Source organism: Periplaneta americana, chromosome 17 (genome assembly GCF_040183065.1).
Source record: "Periplaneta americana isolate PAMFEO1 chromosome 17, P.americana_PAMFEO1_priV1, whole genome shotgun sequence".
Classification (NCBI taxonomy): Eukaryota; Metazoa; Arthropoda; class Insecta; order Blattodea; family Blattidae; genus Periplaneta; species Periplaneta americana.
In genome coordinates this window covers 49,620,653-49,641,135 of record NC_091133.1, presented here as the reverse complement: position 1 = coordinate 49,641,135, position 20,483 = coordinate 49,620,653, and the positions used below count along the sequence as shown (strand labels likewise).

General features: G+C 34.9%; 1 protein-coding gene across 3 annotated transcripts in view; it reads right to left on the bottom strand.

The window, feature by feature from the left end:
* Positions 1 to 8,086, bottom strand: part of LOC138693114 (zinc finger protein 624-like) — a 42,282-nt gene extending 34,196 nt beyond the window's left edge. Inside the window, exons 1-3 of one of the 3 annotated variants that reach the window (XM_069816749.1) lie at positions 7,958 to 8,086; positions 5,844 to 6,058; positions 4,492 to 4,639 (exon numbers count right to left, since the gene is read on the bottom strand). In XM_069816749.1, the coding sequence (XP_069672850.1) occupies positions 4,492 to 4,639; positions 5,844 to 6,051 (356 nt within the window). In that variant the 5' untranslated portion in view covers positions 6,052 to 6,058; positions 7,958 to 8,086. Of the gene's footprint in view, positions 1 to 4,491; positions 4,643 to 5,843; positions 6,059 to 7,957 lie in introns of all 3 variants that reach the window. The other 2 variants (XM_069816747.1, XM_069816748.1) reach the window with 2 other exon arrangements.
* Positions 8,087 to 20,483: the final 12,397 nt, after the last annotated feature.

Sequence of the window (20,483 nt, the reverse complement as noted above, 5' to 3'; positions counted from 1 at the left end):
ATAAAATCTGGTTCATATAAAACACTTCATAGTGTGTTTTGTGAAAGCCATTGATTTAATTCCCAATATGTTCAGTCAATTTAAGAGAGCAGTGTAACTTTTTGTTCTGCAAAGAAATTTCACAGTGTTACATTTGTTCAGATGAAATTTCTGCACATTTGATGGACAATACTACTATTATTTCCATAATTTATTATCATAATACACTGTTTTCTTAAATTGACTGAGCATATTGGGAATTAAATCAATGGTTTTCCCAAAACACACTATGAAATGTTTCATATAAAACAAATTATCTCGAAAAGGAAGAAAAATGAGTAAAATTGTATTAAACTTTTTTGTTCGAAATATCTCAAAGAATAATCCTTTGAAATTAATGGCATTACTTACAGTTCACCCTGTACATTGTCGTAAAGATACAACTTGTATTCAGTTCCAGATTGCTGGAGATTTAAATTCCTGCACATGGTGGGATACCCAAAGTTTTCTTATGAAAATCTCATTTACTAATTCATTAATTCAAACACCGTCACTATTGTATTATATGGTCAATTTTAAACCACATTTCTGAGAAAAACTGCAAGAGTGTGAAATTATGTAAACAGAAAAGATCTTGATTTTTATCAAAAGAATCACATGGTGGAGTGCAAGTACACCAACATTACATAACAATTAAAATAACCACTTTTCTAAGTAAAGGTTTGTCAAATTACTCATTAATACATTGTTACGGATCTCTATGTCTGTTTTTTTATTTTGCAAATCCACATGATTCCTAATGCAGGTAATATCTGCTCTAACCTTGCACGTTTAAAGATGATGCATGTAGTATCACAACAAAGCATCTGCAACCCCTTAATTCTATCCTCAAAATATTTATTTTGGTTCCCTGTTTTTAGTTTCAAATGTTATACATATATTTTTTTCCACACCTATATAATGCAATATGCTTAAAGATTATTATAATGTTTTAAAAACAATGCTGAGAGATTTTTGGTTTTTCCACCAAGTCACAGATGTAAAACATGACATGTGCACTGTAACGTTTCTGAACTAGGTGTCAATTCCACATCACACACACCAGAGAGGATCTCCTTTCCTTGCTTTCCCTGATTATGGGTTTGAACGAAATTCTTCTATGAGTACCACAACTTCAATTTTATTACCAGTACAGCTACCTAACTTTTCTGGGGAAACAGTTCTTCACTATGGTATTTCAATGGACACTATTTCTCGTTTAGTAAAAAATTGAAGAAGAAAACAAGGCTGACTTTGAGTAAATCATGTATGGATGTATGTATGTTATCGATTTTGGCTAGTTCACTGTTGCCGCAAGATGCCTCCGTTAGAAGATGGAGTGAGGTATAGTATCTCTATCTCACTCACTTTCTAACACGTACAGTGTTCTAGCAAGTTTATCACACAGGGTAGTAGGTACATTGAGTCTGTTCAAATGATAAAAAAAACTGTTACTGCCATAATGGTGCCTGCAAAAACATATATCATATTTTATATACACTATAATTAGACTTCGGACATTTAGGTCATTAACCAACTTTTAGATACCTCAACTAGGCTCCATAATGATCGAAAGTAGGCATTAAAATACAGTTTAGGTACTTAAAAAGTTACTGCAATTACAAATAATAATACCAGTAATAATAATAATAATAATAATAATAATAATAATAACAATAATAATAATAATAATACTGTGTCAAAAATCAATAATTATTTTATTGGGTTAAGATGTACTTACAATACACATTTAAGATCATGTGCAGGACACATTTTCTGTTACTAATGCTAAGAAGCACTTATAATACAAATTTAAGATTATGTGCAACACACGTTTTCCATTATTAAATGTTAAGGAGGGCTTATAGTACCAATTTAAGATTATGTGCAGCATATGTTTTCCGTTATTAACTTCACACTATAATCAAACAAGAACTTAAGTTACATACCTCATACCTTTGTTCTTTTGCTGACAGTTAAATTTTGTGTACTTCATATAATAAGCGCAGATAATGTTGTACATGTTTTAACAGTGTGAAATCTTAGTCTCAACTGTACTACTCCTACTTGTCTGTTAAATTTCTCAGCTGAGATGTTTGGCCAGAAAGCAAAAGGCTATTCCACCAATTTAGCCGTTACCCTGTTCGTAAATTAAATAGGCCTATATGGTAATTTTAGAGGTGTAACACAATTTTAGCACATGAAATCGCTCTAGTTCTCAATGAAATTATGTTCTATGAATTAAAGGAAACTAATTAATTCCCAGTTCTCAAGAAAAATACAAATAGTTGATGGTACAGCCTCTATATGAGATGTTCAGAGCACAAGTGAATCAAGTCCATTTTTGGTCAATTGGGACTATATTTCGTCTGTACATACCTTAGATGAGGCTACTTTCAGAGCATAAAAGAATCATGTCCTCACAATCTTTGTAATGGTGCAGATGTTTAAAATCACACTCACCTTTAATGGGTATTTAACTATACATAAAGACTTTGGGTGCTATTCATAGACATTTCGCTAGCCCGCGCTATGAGCGTGCTAAACTAACCCCGGTTATCAACTGGTTACTTGTACAGGAGTCATATCATATCATATCGCTAACACTGGTTTATGAATACGAAAAACGTTAGTTCGCTGATCATCCAGCATAAGCACGCGCTAAGCATGTCTATGAATACGGCCCCTGAAGTCTAATTTTCTGAAAAGTTTATTTTTGAGACTTGATTTCCTTGTGGTCTGAGCATCCCAAATGTTCAATGCTTTTGTCTTAACATGGAATCCTCTATACGAGTGTATAGTATACGTTCATGTACAGGAAGAAAAGACACAATGTTATTAGAGTTTATTTTCATAAACTTTGAGATCAGCCTGAAACTTGTCACATGTATTGCAAGTGTCACGACGTGAATATCCAAATGATACGTTAAATCTGGTGTTGAAAATCTTCCTTTAGTATTCATAAGACACATCGGAATGATCTTGTGAAATTTACATTTCATAATTTTTTTAATGTTGAGATTGTCGAGAGGATATATTCGATCACTTTTTGACTGAACATAATGGCTTTTCTGTACCTTGAATGATTTAATGTGGTTGAGCACACTTTCGAAGATATCGTCAGGTTTTTTTTGTTGTGATGATTATGATGTTTGCCTCGTTGATCTTTAGGTGGCATACTTGAGACTTGAGAGAGTTCTGTAGTACCTGAACGCACTTGTAAGAGATCCCATGCAAGGAAATGAATGTTTCAAACACACTGGTATTTCTTCCATGTCGTCAGATTTTTAACACCCTTACCTTATAATGTAATTTAGCTGCTGCAAAAGAATATTTCAGAAGTGTTCCTCATAAGAGGGAGTAAGCCTATAATTTCAACAGTCAATGAACCTTTGTTTTTATATGTGAATTTATTTTTTTATGACTGTACCTAGTGCATTAATTGTATCAAAGCATCTAAAACATATTACCGTAATATTTTTCCCTTAAGAATTTATGCTCATTAAAAAGCTTGATTTAAATAGCTATTAGGCTATATTATAACAATTTATTTGGTTTTCTTCTTTAACTCGATCATTCATTTTCTTCTCTCATAATTATTATATTATATTACTCTAATAGTTATTAAGTTATAGCCTATCATAAATTGTATGCATTAAATAATATAGAACCTATGATTACATCGGAACAAAGTACTAATGCATTGTAAACTCTTTGCTCTTTGCTGCGAGTTACTACAGGTGTAGGAGGGTAATAGAGTAGGGGACAACGCCTTGGTTGCCGCTCCTTCCTCCGCGCATGAAAATCATAAGGAACATCATGCACCCGAATGCTTATTCATCTTTCTTGCCGTGTAGTCTCTCAAAGTACTGGAGAGTATAGAAAATGCCGTTTTAGGTCCTATATATCAATGAAGGGAAATTTTCAACTGCACCTCCTCGTGGTGAGAGATGGTAACACTTTTGTGGCTAATACTGCTCTGGAGACGAAAAGATCACTGTTACAAGTGATCCACTTCTCCTTGTTATTGTCAATTGCCTCTTCAAGGGCAAATGAGTAGAAGATATAAGTTCCCCATCTTGAAGCTGCAAAGTTTTCTAAAGTGTAAACTTAGCTTGCTTGGCTGCTGGCCTACCACAGTGTAGAGAAATGTACCCTGGTGACAGATAGGGAGAAGATCGGCGGATATAAATGTCCTCCTAGATCTGATGGACCCGGTGTCCAAAGGCAGGTGAGCCCTTTATTCAAAACTGGGAATTGCGAATGGGTGATGTAACCGCCAAATTATAAAAATTGGTGCCCACTGCCCACAGGTATGATTATACTCACTATTGGGAACACATCAAGGACTGCACAGCACTTCACAGTCACCACAACAGATCTATTAGGACAGCTGTATTGGGAAGCTAGAAGACTGATGACATGTTTCAAAATGTCTGACCATTAGATTAAATAAATCTTATATATACTTACTTTTCTTTGGTACTTGGGAGAGCAAAAAATGTCCTGTCAGGGCATGTTGTCTTGGAGTTCCTGCAGTCTGGCACAATGCACGTGAATGTAGAAGTTAGAAAGCTTGCATCAACTTTATCTCCATCAAGTTCGAGACCTGGATTCCAGCCTACTGAAAAAAAAAAGCATACTACAATTTATTAACTGTAAAATATTTAAAAATCATATAAATATATATATACAAATTTTATAGGATACATATGAATTAAATTACAAAAACGGAAATGGCATAATGAAGGAAAATCTGAAAGCAAAGCCCTTTAATATCCCTGGGCAGATAATGATAAAATATTACAATGGTGTGAATTATATTGGTTGGTTGCTTTCCAAAGCCAAGCAATCAACTACTTAAGTTGCTGGCTCTCTTCTCAACTGGTTTTACCCATTTCCAATTTGTGCACTTTTTATTATGTTAGTGGATACTGTTACATATAGAAGGCAACTGGTGGGTAAGATTTAAAATCAATATCTCTCACTTTTTCTCACTACTGTATAATTTCTTCATCTAAAAACACACCACTCTCGGATGCATTTATATCTGCAACACCAGGTTCAAAGAAAAACGTGGTACATTTTGAAATAATGATTAATACAGAGGATTTTCACATGACTTTAATAAATTTATGACAGTCAAACAACCTTACGAAGTCCAAGAATGCGTTAGAATGTACAGAACAGAAGACTAATGAAGAAAAAAAAAAGAAAGACATATTTATCGCAAGGTATGTGGGAGATCGAACTCCCTTACATTTGTTAAGGAACCATCAACAGACTCACAACAGCAAAAAGTTTTCGTATAAACACCACTGAGGTGTATGTGAAACAGGGGGGGTGGGTGAAATTTCCAAGCTTTCTCAATGTCAGCATTTGAACTGGTGATGTGACTGGGAAAGGAGCCAGTACTCAATTTTAAAGAAAATCCTGGAGCCATTCTGGAAGTTATAGCAAGATGAGAAATTCAGCTGCTACTCAAAATTGAACTCACATTTTCCAGTCTATAGTCCATCGCTCTGACAGAGCTAACTTGACTCTGATAATTGAGAAAACAGAGAAAAAAAAATCATAGCCTATAGAGAAAAATAATCCATATCATCTTCCATTCTGAATTGTAAATTGTATAAAAGAAGATATTTTGATAGAACAATCAAGTGACAGAATTGGTTAAGTTGGAACCGTGTTCCTTTGTCTAAACCATTGATGGAAAATCAAAGAAAGATGATTATCAGCTGAGAGCTCTGGCTGGCAATCTTTACGTTAAGTTAGTAATAGAAAGCTACTAAAATATTAATTAAAAATAGCGGTTTTATACTAACCATTTGATATGTAATCTACCACTTTCTGATCATCTGTAATCTTCTGACCATTATTATTCAGTTGACTGAACTCTAAGGGTATTCCGACTTGATCTCGAATTCTAGTCTTCAAATCTTTAATGGTATCTTCTGGATATATGTTTACAGTGATACATTCTCCAAATGAATTCTTCAAAACCACTTTCATAACATTTACATTATCTTCCATATTTTACCTGTAAAACAAAAAGAGAAAATCTTATTATACTTGAACATAGTTGGGAAGCTAAATCATTTCCAATAGCTGTTCCTATTTATATTTACAACCATGAGACAATGCACTATACCTATAATTGCAAATTACTTCCATTGATAGCCTATAAAACAACAGTATTCCCAATCAATCCGTCTAAGTTTTAAATTGAAAATTAATTAGGCCCAGTTATTGAATGATAATCAATTAATATTAGGCCTATAATTTTGGGCAATATTTTTTGTAACAAAATTCATTGCAAATGCACCCTTTCCAAAACTTCCCAAATGTCTGCTTTTATGAGAACAATATAAGATTATCAAGAACACCATTCTGAATAGAGCAAGTTCGTATGAAAAAGTTCCTAACATCATTCTGATATATATATATATATATATTACAGATCGAAAAAACCCCTGATATTATAACCTATATAGCAATTAAACATTTTATTAACATAAATGTAAATACATCATTCATCACTAAGAATTGATATAAAGTAGCAAAAACATTTTAATTAGCTTAATACGATGAAGGCAAAATCACATAGGTGTGAAATGTAATGGAATTTATATTTATAACATCAGCATGTCAAACGAAATGTAGGTCCTACTAAAGCAAAATATTTTGGATATAGGTACATGTAAAATTAAGTAGAAGACTGCAGAACGCAAGTAGACGTTAATTTGTATAGAAATATGTTAAGCAGACGTAGTTTTATTATTATGGTATCAGTATTTGCATTTTATATTTTACATGTCTGTTTTCTGATTTAAGAACACACATTATCAAAATTAAGGGCTATTCATGGAAGAGTTATAATAATTAAACCTTACCCATTAAAAGGTGAACGGGAGAAGAGTTCGGGGCACAAGAAGATATCAAATAATAGACGACATTACGATATCTGGATCTTATGCGGATCATATAGTACCCCTCATTTCTCGTGAAAAACAACAGAATAGACTACAGTGGATACATTAAGAATATTGATTGATCATATGCGGAGTCAAAGAGAAGATAGAAAACCTAACCTAACCCATTATAAAAGAATGTTTACAACAAAAAAGATAATAAAATCTCTTACACACACCGCAAGTTAATGTTGATTAGTCTAGGCCTACGTTAGAACTTATTTAGGCTACTGTGGGAGTTAAAGCAGATCGGTTAAGGGTCAGACATGTTCATAATCTTAAAACTGTTTCTTTCACTATATACCAGTAACAAGAGTGGCATAACATATCAGTAAAAATAGACCAATAAACCAAACTTTTTCAAATATAACTTTTAACTTATCTTAACAAATTTTGGGACTCACGGAAATTGGAACTACGGATTATATTAAAAAATATATATGTAGTACATTCTGTAAAAACTAGCGCTGAGGTAATTCTGGTGATTTCTGAAGACAATCGCTGATTTGATGAGAGATTTTTGTGAATCATATATGCTAGGCATAATAGAAGCATAAACTAACCAAACCTAACCTGCCACAGATTCATAAAAGATGTATAAGCGGAGTGCGAAGGGAACTACCTCAACTAGTTTAGTTCAGCTTTAAATTCAATCAAAACAAACCCAATATGTACGTGTTTACCTACTTACAATTCGATTTGCATGTACCGTAAGTTAGAAAGGCTAAAATTATAGCACGCGTGTTACCTAACCTTACAAAACTCACAACAAATTCATGTTAATGTGTTAAATGATCCATTTAAATAGTGTTTTCTAGCAAATTCATACATCATACAACTACGTTTATAATAAAAAAATATGTGCCTTTAATAGAGAAGATACTAACATCCGAGATAGGCGAGTTTGCATATAACAATAACATAAAATACATCAAATATACAATTTATAAATGAAAAACATTTCTTACTTAATTAATTACTTTATAATTAATTGCCACCATATTTATAAATAACTATATTTATCAAATAATTACTAGTAAAAGATTAGTGTAACAACGAATTAACCTAGTTGTGTTGATCTTAACAGAAAACTTTCGATATATCGAAGTGTTCTCAGTCGATAAAGTCAGCATTCGATATATCATAAAACAGTTGTTCATATCGACAGCCAACGAGTTTAACCCCGATTTAAACCAGTGTTGCCATATTTAGCGATAAGTCGCTAAATTTAGGGAATTTTTAATATCTCGGCGACAAATTTTGTAAAATACGATTAGCGATTTGTCTGCTGATTTTTACAGTCTTCCGTTTTTTTCTTTCTTTGAAGTTAAAACATTCAACTGAACTCATACGTTTCTTAGTTTTGGGATAGGCGTGGGTGCATGACTAAGTAGTCTAACGATTCATACGTAAAAGCCCTGATCACATACATTTGTGATCAGTGATCAGGAGTGAAAGATGCTGATTCAATGATTCTCACGGCTTACTGTAGGTCTCTCTCTCTCTCTCTCTCTCTCTCAATGCTACTGCTCCAACACCCGTAAGCGGTGGCAACTTTGATTGACACGTGACGAGTCGCGAGTTGCGGCTAATGTAATCTTGGTTCTTCCCAGCAACCACTGCCATCGTGATCTAGACCAGGCCGTAATGCAGGTTGTGTGACGTCACTCGATGAGTCGGGCTTTTCAATTTGAGTATATGGAGCTGAGTGAAATATATTACTTTATAGCGTGTCGGCGCTCAATTTTATTTAGTGTAATGTGTGTATAAGACCCCTTCACACTTCTTATTGCATAGTATGTTGCAGAAATAATTACAAAACTGTGTTATTTTAATGTGAACGGAGTTTTACATGGTAACATAACCTGGTTGCATCAACATTTTAAGTTTGGAATGGAAGCTATTTTGAGATTTAATAAAGAATAATTATTTATATTGTGATTTTAATTTAGCACGTCTACCTTCCTTACTTGTAGGTACAAAATTTACCACAGTCCCTCCTATGAAATTAGTGTATGTACAGTTGTGTGGTAATCTGGTAGATTAGATAAATACAATTCATTACAACCCAGTATAGTAGGGAACAAATACATAATACAATTAAATTTTTATTCAATGTAATATGTGCATAAGTTCCATTTATGTGTTGCATAATGTGGCAGGAATAATAAATAAAACTGTGTTATTTTTATGTGAAGAGAATTTACCATGTTAACATAACCTATCTGCGTCAACATTTTAGGCTTAAGTTGAGAACGAAAACGGTTTTGAGATTTAATAAAGAATATATTTTTAGGATAAACTTCAGAACACGGTTACCGTCCTTACTTATAGGTAGAAAATTCACCACAGTCCCTCATATGAAATATACATGTTATATTACTTGGTAGCGCTGAGGTATAGTTCCGGTAATTTCTGAACTGAAAACAGTTGAATTTATTTTTTGTGGAGATGCATTTGATCCTATAAGCAAGGCATATTAAAATCCTGAACGAACCGAACTAATTTGTATATGCAAGATGTATGAATACGAAGGGAACTACCTCAGCGCTAGTTTAGCCCTAGTAACATATTAAACTAATCAGACTTCAGACTGGAGTACCGTCTGAAACGAATAAATACAATTGAAGTGTAGACAAATTGCATTTATAAGTTATACGTAGCGTTATGCTTAATTATAATGCATAATTGCGAATATGGAAATAAGGCAAGTACTGATAGAATAAACATAACCTATAACTTCAACACATTAAAATATGCGTGCGATGCAACTGAAAATTGTTGAAACGTGCATAAATGAATGTGCAAGAATTTCGTAATGAAGCATGAGTGCTTTATTTCAACTAATTACAATTCTAGATACTGGAACAGTAATGAACACTATAGGGCATAATTTTTCGTAATATACTATATGTATCTCGTTTTTAGTTCAAATTGTGTATATTATCAAACGTCGTATTATTTACTCGTATAATGTAGGTTATTCACAAATAAAAAGGGCGCAATAATTTAAATTTAATAAGACAAATACGGTAAACTAACAATAATGGATTAGACAAGAGTAACATCGGTAACGCTGCACTTAGGCCTAATCACAACTTACTTTACATGCCAGTCAATGTTTCACTTTCACGTATATATTATTACACATATTTAGCCTACTGTTTATAAGACCAAAATTTCACTTAACCACATAAGGGCGCAATATTTAATCGAAATAAAGGCAGGTATTACACATACGAACTTTGCCTGCAACAACGTAATTTTCACACCAAAAATAATATTATACCTTAAATTGCAAGTAAATTGTGTCTCAAGTGTCTCACAATCACTGTTTAAAATTTTACTGACGCAATTACACTGCATTTCAGAGAAATATATGTTATTCTTCATGCACTGCAACTAATTCATATGGTTGAAAGACCGCCTTTCGCGATCAGCTGTTAAGCGAGTCACGTGGTCTGCCTTACGGCCTGTATTAGATCACGATGGCAGTGCAGCAACGCAAAAATTTTCCACTCCGAACAGACCCTTGGCAGTTGAGTTTTGGAATTTTGTGCTGACAGTTCGTGTGAAGCAAACGAGACTGTAGTTCTGCAGTTTTTCTGGTTTAATATTTAAAAAGTGTTAGATTTCACAAAAAAAGTTTGTGATCAAAGGCATAGGTAAAAATTTCCACACTTACATTTTGCCACAAAGTGTAGTGCCAATGAATGGATCAAGTGCAGTGTATTCACAATGAGTTGTTCCCACAGCTTCCACCTCAATATGGCAGCCGTCAACAACACTATCAGACTCCACAGAAAAAGGTTACGACGAAGAAATGATATTTTTCTCTGCATAATGTATGTTTTTCTTATTTTTATTTAGTGGTATTTATTATTAATTTTTAGCGACATTTCTGGGAATATTTTTTAACAAACTTTGGAGAGATTTTGCTACTTTTTGCTGGAAAGTTAGCGAGATTGTAGGGCGATATGTTGGCAACAGTGATTTAACTACTACCATTGTGATCTAATACAGGCCGTAAGGCAGATCACGTGACACGGAGGAAGTGTGGGTCGCTTTCCAAAGATGTAAACAGAATAAAGCGCCGGGACCCGACGGCCTTACCAACGAGGTTTTACAAAAATCATTGCCAGCAACCGTTGAAATATGGACATCACTATTTAACTAATGCTTCAGACAAGGGAAAATACCAGACAGATGGAGAGAATCCAGCATACATATGCTATACAAAGGGAAAGGCCCGAAAGACTCGCCGGACTCTTACCGTGGTATTGCCCTCGAATGCAATCCTTTCATGGTGCTCTCCAGGATATTATTGAACCAGATTATGACACAAGCCACGCCGTACATACCAGAACAGCAATTTGGGTTTATAGCCGGGAGATCCACAACTCAGTCAATTGAGAGAGTGCTTGACACCATATGGGAAGCAACCGGCACGGCTAGAGGTTACATATACGCCATCTTCATAGATTACGTGAAAGCGTTCGACGGAGTGGACAGGACTATCATGGTAGATTAATTACGCCGCATTCTGGGAGAGGAAAACCCGAACCTGCCACTCATAGAGAACATCCTGAGTGCCAACCTACTAACGGTTAGCGACAAAATGAGCCACTCCAGACCTATTACCCAGACGAATGGCGTTCTCCAGGGGGACTCTCTTAGCCCGATGATGTTTAACCTTCTAACACACGATGTCATACAAGAGGTAGCAGTAAACCTATGTTACTGTACGCAGACGACATGGTTATGATGTCGAGCAACAGAGAGGCATTACAGGAAGGGCTTAACAGACTCCATGTATGGTCAAGACGGAATGGCCTAGATATAAATACAGGGGGAAAAAAAAGGTAATGAAGTTCAGAAAAGGCGGAAACGTCTCCAGATCGGACATCTTCGTATATGGTAACGAGAAACTGGAAATTGTTAACTCATACAAATATCTGGCTTTAACACTACAAGTGACAGGCAAGTCCTTTACTAAGCACATAGAAGAAAGATGCTCGGCGGCGATCAAGGCTACGTACGACATTAAAAGCTCGAGAAGCTCTCCACGACCACAGCCCTACGTTCCAATTGTCAGCTACGCGCTCAAAAAGATATGGATCCATTTAACCTCAGCGAACCTGAAGGAGCTAGAAGCCGTGAAAGCGTCATATCCAAAGCTCTTCAAGTGTCAAGAACAAGGCAAACGAAGCTGGTATACCTATTAATGGACACGGACTTCTTCGTAAGAGAGCTGATGACGAGCAACGGCCTTCAACCTACACCAGCATATGAGGCCCACGTTAGGGACAGAGAAGAAAAAGCAGCAGACTTGGACCCGGAATTCCTTCGGACGCCAGCCATGAACATGGAAGAATGGAAGAAGCCTAACTTCGAGCTACGACACGTCTTCACGAGGACGGAGGCCCATGGGTTCCATCATAGGATCTGTGCGAAAAGAGGATACCACTCGGCCTCAGATCAGTGCATCTGCACCCTCTGTGGGCACAGCTGCGGTCAGGACCATATACTCATATGCCCAGCAAGGACGAACACACTAATGTTCTATGCAAATGAAGACAACTTTTGACTAAAATGTAACAATATACACATTGTATTTAATAAATCTTATTATTAGATCACGTGATTCGCTTAACAGCTGATCGCGAAGGGCGGTCTTTCAACCATATGAATTAGTTAGAGTGAATGAAGAATAAATAACATATATTTCTCTGAAATGTAGTGTAATTGCATCAGCAAAATTTGAAACAGTGATTGTGAATACCTGAGACCTAATTCATTTGCAACTTAAGATATAATATTATTTTTGGTGTGAAAATTACGTTGTTGCAGGCAAAGTTCGTATGTGTAATACCTGCCTCTATTTCGATTAAATATTGCGCCCTTTATGTGGTTAAGTGAATTTTCGGTGTTATAAATAGTAAATATGTGGAATAATATACATGTGAAAGTGAAACATTGACTGGCATGTATAGTAAGTTGTGATTAGGCCTAAGTGCAGCGTTACTGATGTTACTCTTGTCTAATCCATTATTGTTACTTTACCGTATTTGTTTATTTTGTTTTATTAAATTTAAATTATTGCGCCCTTTTTATGTGTGAATAACCTACATTATAAATAATACGACGTTTGATAATATACACAATTTGAACTAAAAACGAGATACATGAGTAATTCCACAACTTATACAAATTTTGGCCTTCATATTTCTGATTGCGTTTATATATTTTTTTTTTTACCAAATCTATGGGTCTAATAAACCAACAAGTGTGTTTTTATTTCCTTCTAAGTCCACATGTTTTTAAAATATTGCGACATTTTTAAAGAATTTTAATTCGTTAAAAATGTCGCACAATGCAACATTTAAAGCGTCATATTTCTGAGGATATTGATGTTAACATTTTTTCGAAAAAATGCAATTAAAAGCTTAAAGTACTGTCTTTTGTTAAATATTTACCAACTAATTTTAATATAACTATTACAGATATTTTTTATGATCCAATTTTTAAAAGATATCAATGTGAAATAGCCGTATTAAAAAAAAATGCCTAGGAGCACTTAAGTATTCTTAATAATTCCAGAAAAAATCACAGTGGGATCTCCAATAGTTTAATGGAAATTTAATTACTTACGAAACAATGTGTAGCGGTCGGTGCAGCAGCAGTGGACGGGAAGCGTTGAAGCGCGCTGGGAGGTTTATTGGCGCTGGATGATCGAGTGAACGTTGCAACATTACACCCAGTACGGATCAAGTCACTCGAGAAAACACTGCTAATTTACTTGTTATGTTATCTTCAAATATTTGTGCATTATGCTTTTTAAACGTTTGTTTTTCATTCACACTACACTTTAAATTTTCATTCGCCTACCTTCTTTCTCGAAAGAAAATTGTTTTACTAAATCTTCAGTTTCTGACAACAGAGTGAAAGAATGTAATTTTAATGTACCAGTTATTGGTTTTAGATTGTGGTATCTGGCCTGCAAATTTTCAGTGTGGTTTTTGTGCTTATTCAATGGACAAAATATAAATTACACGTTAGAAATTTTTTTTGTGACCAAATAGTTTTTTTTTTTTTTTTGGTATTGTTATAGGATCTTGTATAGGCTGGCTATCATGGCAAGTCTTTTAACAGTTCCTCCAATGCCATCACATGAACCTTTACCATGCGATGTTGCAAAGAAGTGTCATTCGGCGATAATTCCATAATCGTCTTCATGTAAGTAATTATCTTTAAAATTCTTTTTGTTTTTGTATTGTGAACTTGATCCATCGGAAAAATAGATGATTTTTTTTTCCATATCGTTGAATTCTTGCTTTAATAAATTGACTGCTTCGGATTAAAAAAAGTGAAAGGAATCGGTGTCATGTTTCATGCTTTCTGAGATGACAACAATACATTTGTAACGAATTTCTGTATCTTCTTTGAAATATATTACGAAAGAATGTATTGTGGTTTGGCATTTGTTCCAATGCACACCTTGTACTGAATCTTGTATTAAAAATGAATAATTTTCAGAAAAGTCTGCAATAACTATGTAATATCCAGGTTGAACATTTTCTTTGCATTCCGTCAAAAATAGAATATGGCCGACTTTTGAAGGAATGACGATGCATCTTCTACATGAAAAACTTTACTTGCTAGGGAGGCTTTTACTTTTTGAAACTTTTCATGGAGGTATTGTTTTTGTTGTAGTTCTCTTTTCTTGATAGGGGATTCTATTGACATCAAACTCTTGTTTAATTCCTCAATATTACTGATTTCTAGCGCTGTATCCATATAACTGCTAGAAGAAGAATTGGGATAATCACTTTCTCTGTCCGCACTTTCATTTGATTTATGTTTATTAATATCACAAGAACTACCGGCTTCACATATAATTTCACCTGACCTATCCGGAAGTTGATAGGTTTTTTTTTACGGAAAGAATCACATATTCGCACATTCGAAGGCAATTTTAAATTGAGCTTTATCAATAAATCGCAACTTACGCGTCTTAGTGTACTTTTTTTTTAAGTGCTATTAGGAAAGTCAAATGGATTTAAACACTTGTTATATATTACGCGATCTTTGCTGTCACCAATGTTGTATAGACGAGGTATTAGAATTTTCTTCCATAACGGAACCAGACATTAAATTCTACTTCGCAATCAATAACACTTGTAGGCTTATACAGAGTGATTTATATAGAACTGACACATTTCTTTCTTTAATTATTCCGTAGGAAATTCATTCAATGACCCAATTTAACACCAAATTAAGCAGAATGTTCTGGAGTTTCGATTCCTTGTCACTAGATGCGCAGATGTTTGTTTTATTCCTATTGTTGGCAGCACTAGATGCGCAGATGTTTATGTTTTATTCCTATTATTGGCAGCTGTTTTCGACATTTTGTGTCAACGTGAAAATGCAGTACACACTAAATCAACGACTCTTCCTTGTGAAGCAATACTGGATTACGAATTCAATTACAGCTACTCAAAGGGCATACCAGAGAGAATTTGGTGTTCGCAATCCTCCCAAAAGAAACACAATACTGGGACTGGTAAACAAATTGGAAACAACTGGATCTCTGGTGAGTGAAAAGCGCAAGCATCGTTCATCTAAGCTTCCCACGGTTGTTGTTGACGTAAGAGCACGACTGGAGCAGTCACCCAAAATATCATTAAGACGTTTGTCGCAGGAGGCAGGGTACACCTACTCAATGTGTCAGAGAGCTGCGAAAAGTGCAGGCCTAAAACCATATAGGGTTACGGTTGTTCATCAGCTACAGGAACCAGATAAGGATAAAAGATTGAATTATTGTCGTTGGTTTCAGACGTTCATTGTGCAAAATCCTGCCATATTGTCCATCACATGGTTCACGGATGAAGCATGGTTCCATTTATCCGGTTATGTGAACTCACAGAACTCACGCCATTGGGCCATCGAAAATCCACATGTCATCCATGAAGCACCTATGCACCCGGTTAAAATCGGAGTTTGGTGCGCAATATCTGCACAGAGAATAGTGGGGCCAATTTTTTTAACCAGACTGTGAACACTGCAGACTACCGAGTGATTTCCATGGAGTTTGTTGAGCAACTGAACGATGTAGAGCTGAGTCAAGGATATTTTCAGCAAGATGGCGCTACATGCCATACATCAAATGAATCCATGGAACTAATTGCAAGTTTCTTTGACGACCGAATAATTTCCAGGAACCTGTGGCCACCGAGATCTCCGGATTTGGCAACGCCGGACTTCTTTCTATGGGGTTACTTAAAAGACAGGGTTTACGCCACACGTCCCCAGACATTGGACGATCTGAAGCACAACATCACACAGGAGATTCAAGCTATTGACAACAGAGTCCTCCAACGAGTGGCCAGTAACATGGAACGACGTGTTGAGTTGTGCCTTATGCAGGATGGAGGACATTTTCAACATTTGCTATAGAGGTAAATAATCTCCCAAAATTCCTCTACATTTTAGGTATAATAAGTTGTCGCTAGCACAATTCGTTTTGAAATAATTAATGAAAGAAATGTGTCACTTCTATATAAATCACTCTGTAGAACACACGTTTACGTCTAGTTCAAAAAATGCTTCCAATAACTCCTCACGCATCGTGTATTCCCGATAGGAAAAACGAATTTAGATTCTATATACTTTGGAATCGATAATGTCTACTCATGTACAACATATGTTTACACCAACGAGTTAGAAAGAGAAGACTATAGAGTGGCCATGTTGTCCTGTACAGCGCTCTTTGCGGTGCCACCGCGAAACATGACAGATCTGAGCTAAGCGCCCACCTTTGTAAAAATTCGTCTGCTTACAATGTTGTATAACGGAGGTAAGAAGTACAAAAAAACGAAGGAAAAACATACCTGTTGTGTGTGCTGCATATAACTGCAATGTCAAAAGGAAAAAGACAACTGATATATCATATTTCATGTAAATTTTATGAAGTTAAGTCCATAGTTTTGTTAATTAGCAGCATTTTTTTCATGCATAAATGTGTAACAACGCCCGGCATAAACAAAATAAATGGTTCACTGGTAATGTACTTAAACTAAATACGGATAAAACCAATACAATTCCGTTTCAGACCCAGTGAAAAACAAATAGCAATACAATATTAAAACTGTATTTCGACACCGGCATCCTTTATTTCTGCTCCTTCTGTCCTTACTGCTTATACAAGAAGACGATGAGCTGTAGCTTATAAGAAGTAGGCCTATTTCGAAGACAAACGATTAATCAAATAAATGGTTCACTAGTAATAAAGTTAAACTAAATACGGATGAAACCGCTACAATTCCGTTTCAAACCTAGTAATAGCAATCAAATATTAAAATTGTATTTCGACACTCGCATCCAAAATAACGCAAAACTCTGGGGTAGGTCGTATTGTTGTTAGTATTTTGACTGGAAGGACATGAAAGAACATAATTGAGCACCCACGTGCAATAATGGGGTAAATATGAATATATTTCGTAACTACTTACCCCGTTATTGTACATGGGTGCTCAATTATACAATAATAATTATCTGTGGTGCCACAACCCTTGAAAGGCTCAGACAGACCAGCCGGCTGTTGGCCTCACGTTCACATTTCGATAATAATTATACTTTACTGTAACAAAAAAACTGAAAGCGTGTTTTGTCATGTTTCACCCACGTTACAAGCTTGGAGGTAAAGGTTGTTTACTACAGATAGGGCCTACTTTCATTCTATATCTTATGGTATAGTAAATAGTTTTGCAACGTGTAGAGACTGGGAAAACAATTTAATAAAATCATCCGAATCATACCCGTTCATTTTATAGGCAATCTTGCAGGTCGCATTTAAAAGAACCTAGGAATATTAACATTTTCTTCAGTATATTTGCTAGAACTTCTTGTCATACTACAGTACATGACAATTTTGCTTAGGTTATTCTTTTAAGTATTCCTTCTAGGAATAGCTCAGGTGTTTTAAATTTAGCGTACATAAGTTTAGATTAAGTTCCTAGCACGTATTTGACGAAATACTAGGTTTGTCCACTTCAGTTTAACTGATTTATGCAAACGAAATTAAGACAGCTGACGATTCTAATGTCAGTTATCACCACGCCCACTTTGTTTTGGGCGCATAAGTTCATTACCGACGGTCGTTCAATTTTCTTCAAACATGGCGGCGCAATGACCACTCTATATCTTTCTCTTTCTAACTCGTTGGTTTACACCAAGTTCACGAACTGTCTTCATCTTTTAATCAGTCTAGGTTCTTTGCAATCGATAACATTTCTAGGCATGTAGAACCAAATTTAGGTCAAGCACACGAATTAATGTCTCCAAATACCTCTTCACTGATTGCGTAGTCCTTCCGTTTTCTAGATTCAGTGCCTGAACGATGGATGGCAGCCATCGTCCTAAATACTTATTACAAACATTTTTATCTAAATTACCCCACCCTTCCTAATTTAAATGCTGATATAAGTTACATATCGGCGTTTTATTCTACAACATTGTCCTTCTATATTTCAATTTTATTTTGTTCTTTACTTCCTATCTTTCGCCTATTGCTATAATTATTAATTCCCTGGAACCCTCAAGTATTTCTCTGTTCCTTTGCTTATATAGGTAGAAATAGCTAATAAGCTATTGACGGCTTTCAAGGGTGGGGCAGCGAGTAGGGATTATAAAGAATGAACACTTCGCGTCGGTACCTTTGATGTAGCCGGACTGATTTCAATGACCTTCAAGCCAGTTAAAGCGTGAGATTCTGCTTTCTCCCTAGAGTTGGCGCTGACATCACACCAGCTAGCAGTCGACACAGCAGAAATATAACACATATAATTAATATATCTAGGCACATTATGTACTCAAATAAAATGAATTGGATCCATAAAATAATAAATCCGTCATTAACTGTAATGTCTACACTCTAGAGTTCCTTTATAATGAGAGTTGAGACGTTGACCCCAACATAAATTAAAATATGTAATGATTTGATAGCGCTGAAAATGGAAAAACAAAACTCTTACGAGAAGTAAAACCATATACCTATATTATATTATATACAAATATTAAACGAATTCGATACTTAATTTTATAATGTATTATATTATTTTATATTATAATTTATGATATCTGAAATATAAAATATTATTATTATAACCAGTTTGTCACTGAGAAATAAGGAACAGCTGTTAACTTGAATTTATTTGAAGCAAAGCGTTACTGGATTATGAAATAAGGTAGGCGATGTTTGGATCCTGTGTCTCAACTCTATACTCAATTATTATCTTAGCGTATGCTCGATTACACTAACCTCTAGCGCTTGAAAGTGGAACTATACGCTGGCGCACAGAGAAACAAAACACAGGAAAATTCGCTCAGTGTCCATTCTTTATAATCCCTATTCGCTGGGTGGGGGATGTCTTTAATAGTTACGAAAATGTATAGGCTAATCATTAAGTTATTTTCTCTCATGATTTTAAGAATGTAATGTCAGCGTGCTTGATCGTTCTGAATAAAGAACATAGCGCTTCTGTTTTATTCAATACGTGTATTATTGTAACACACGCTGTATGATATTAATCATTCATTTTCCGAATAATGCATCATAACGCTATAACTTATAAATATATTAAATTCATACAAGTGCTCTTATCCAGTTACTCCCACTATTTTCAAAATAATAGCATTAGGAAATTTATAGCTTTATACGTGTTCACATCCACATGCTATAATTGAAATATAGGAAAAGACGCTTATATCTTATCACAATAAGTCAGTCCTGAGATATAATGTTAGCGAATAAATCAAATGGCAAAATGCGGCCTTAATAGAATATGCATATGATAGAATAACATAATATAAATAGGAAATATCAGCTGCTAAGTTCAAGGTTAATATAACTTAAATACGTATAAAATTAAACCCGTTTCTCATCCCAAAGATAGTATAAATTATTTGTGTTGTGATTGGTTCTTGTGATCACATAACATATGACGAATAAATACACTATTGATCAATTTGCCAATATCTACAATAATTAATTTAATATGCCAAAATTATAATAAATCGATTAATATTCGGATATATTGATAACCACCGGTAATTATACAGATTAATATTATCTTAATCAGAGATCATATGAACGACAAGAGCGAAGAAAATGGAACTTTTCTTTTTCGTCGCTTTTATCGTGTATCTTCGCTTTTATCGTTACTCCAATATGCACACCTCAATAACAATGCATGCTTCAATTCTCTCTGATATAGCATCGCTGATTCTTTTATCTTTTATCGTCGCTCCAACGTGTACGTACCCTTAGACTGTGATATAATGAAGTTCACTAATTATCTAAATTTCTGCTATTCGTCCGAGAATATATTATTTATTAAACTTAATGCCCAGACACTTGGACTTGGTATAACACCACCACTACTGGTCTTCTTACTTTCCGATTTAATTCACCTTCAGACTTGTATTCAAAATTTT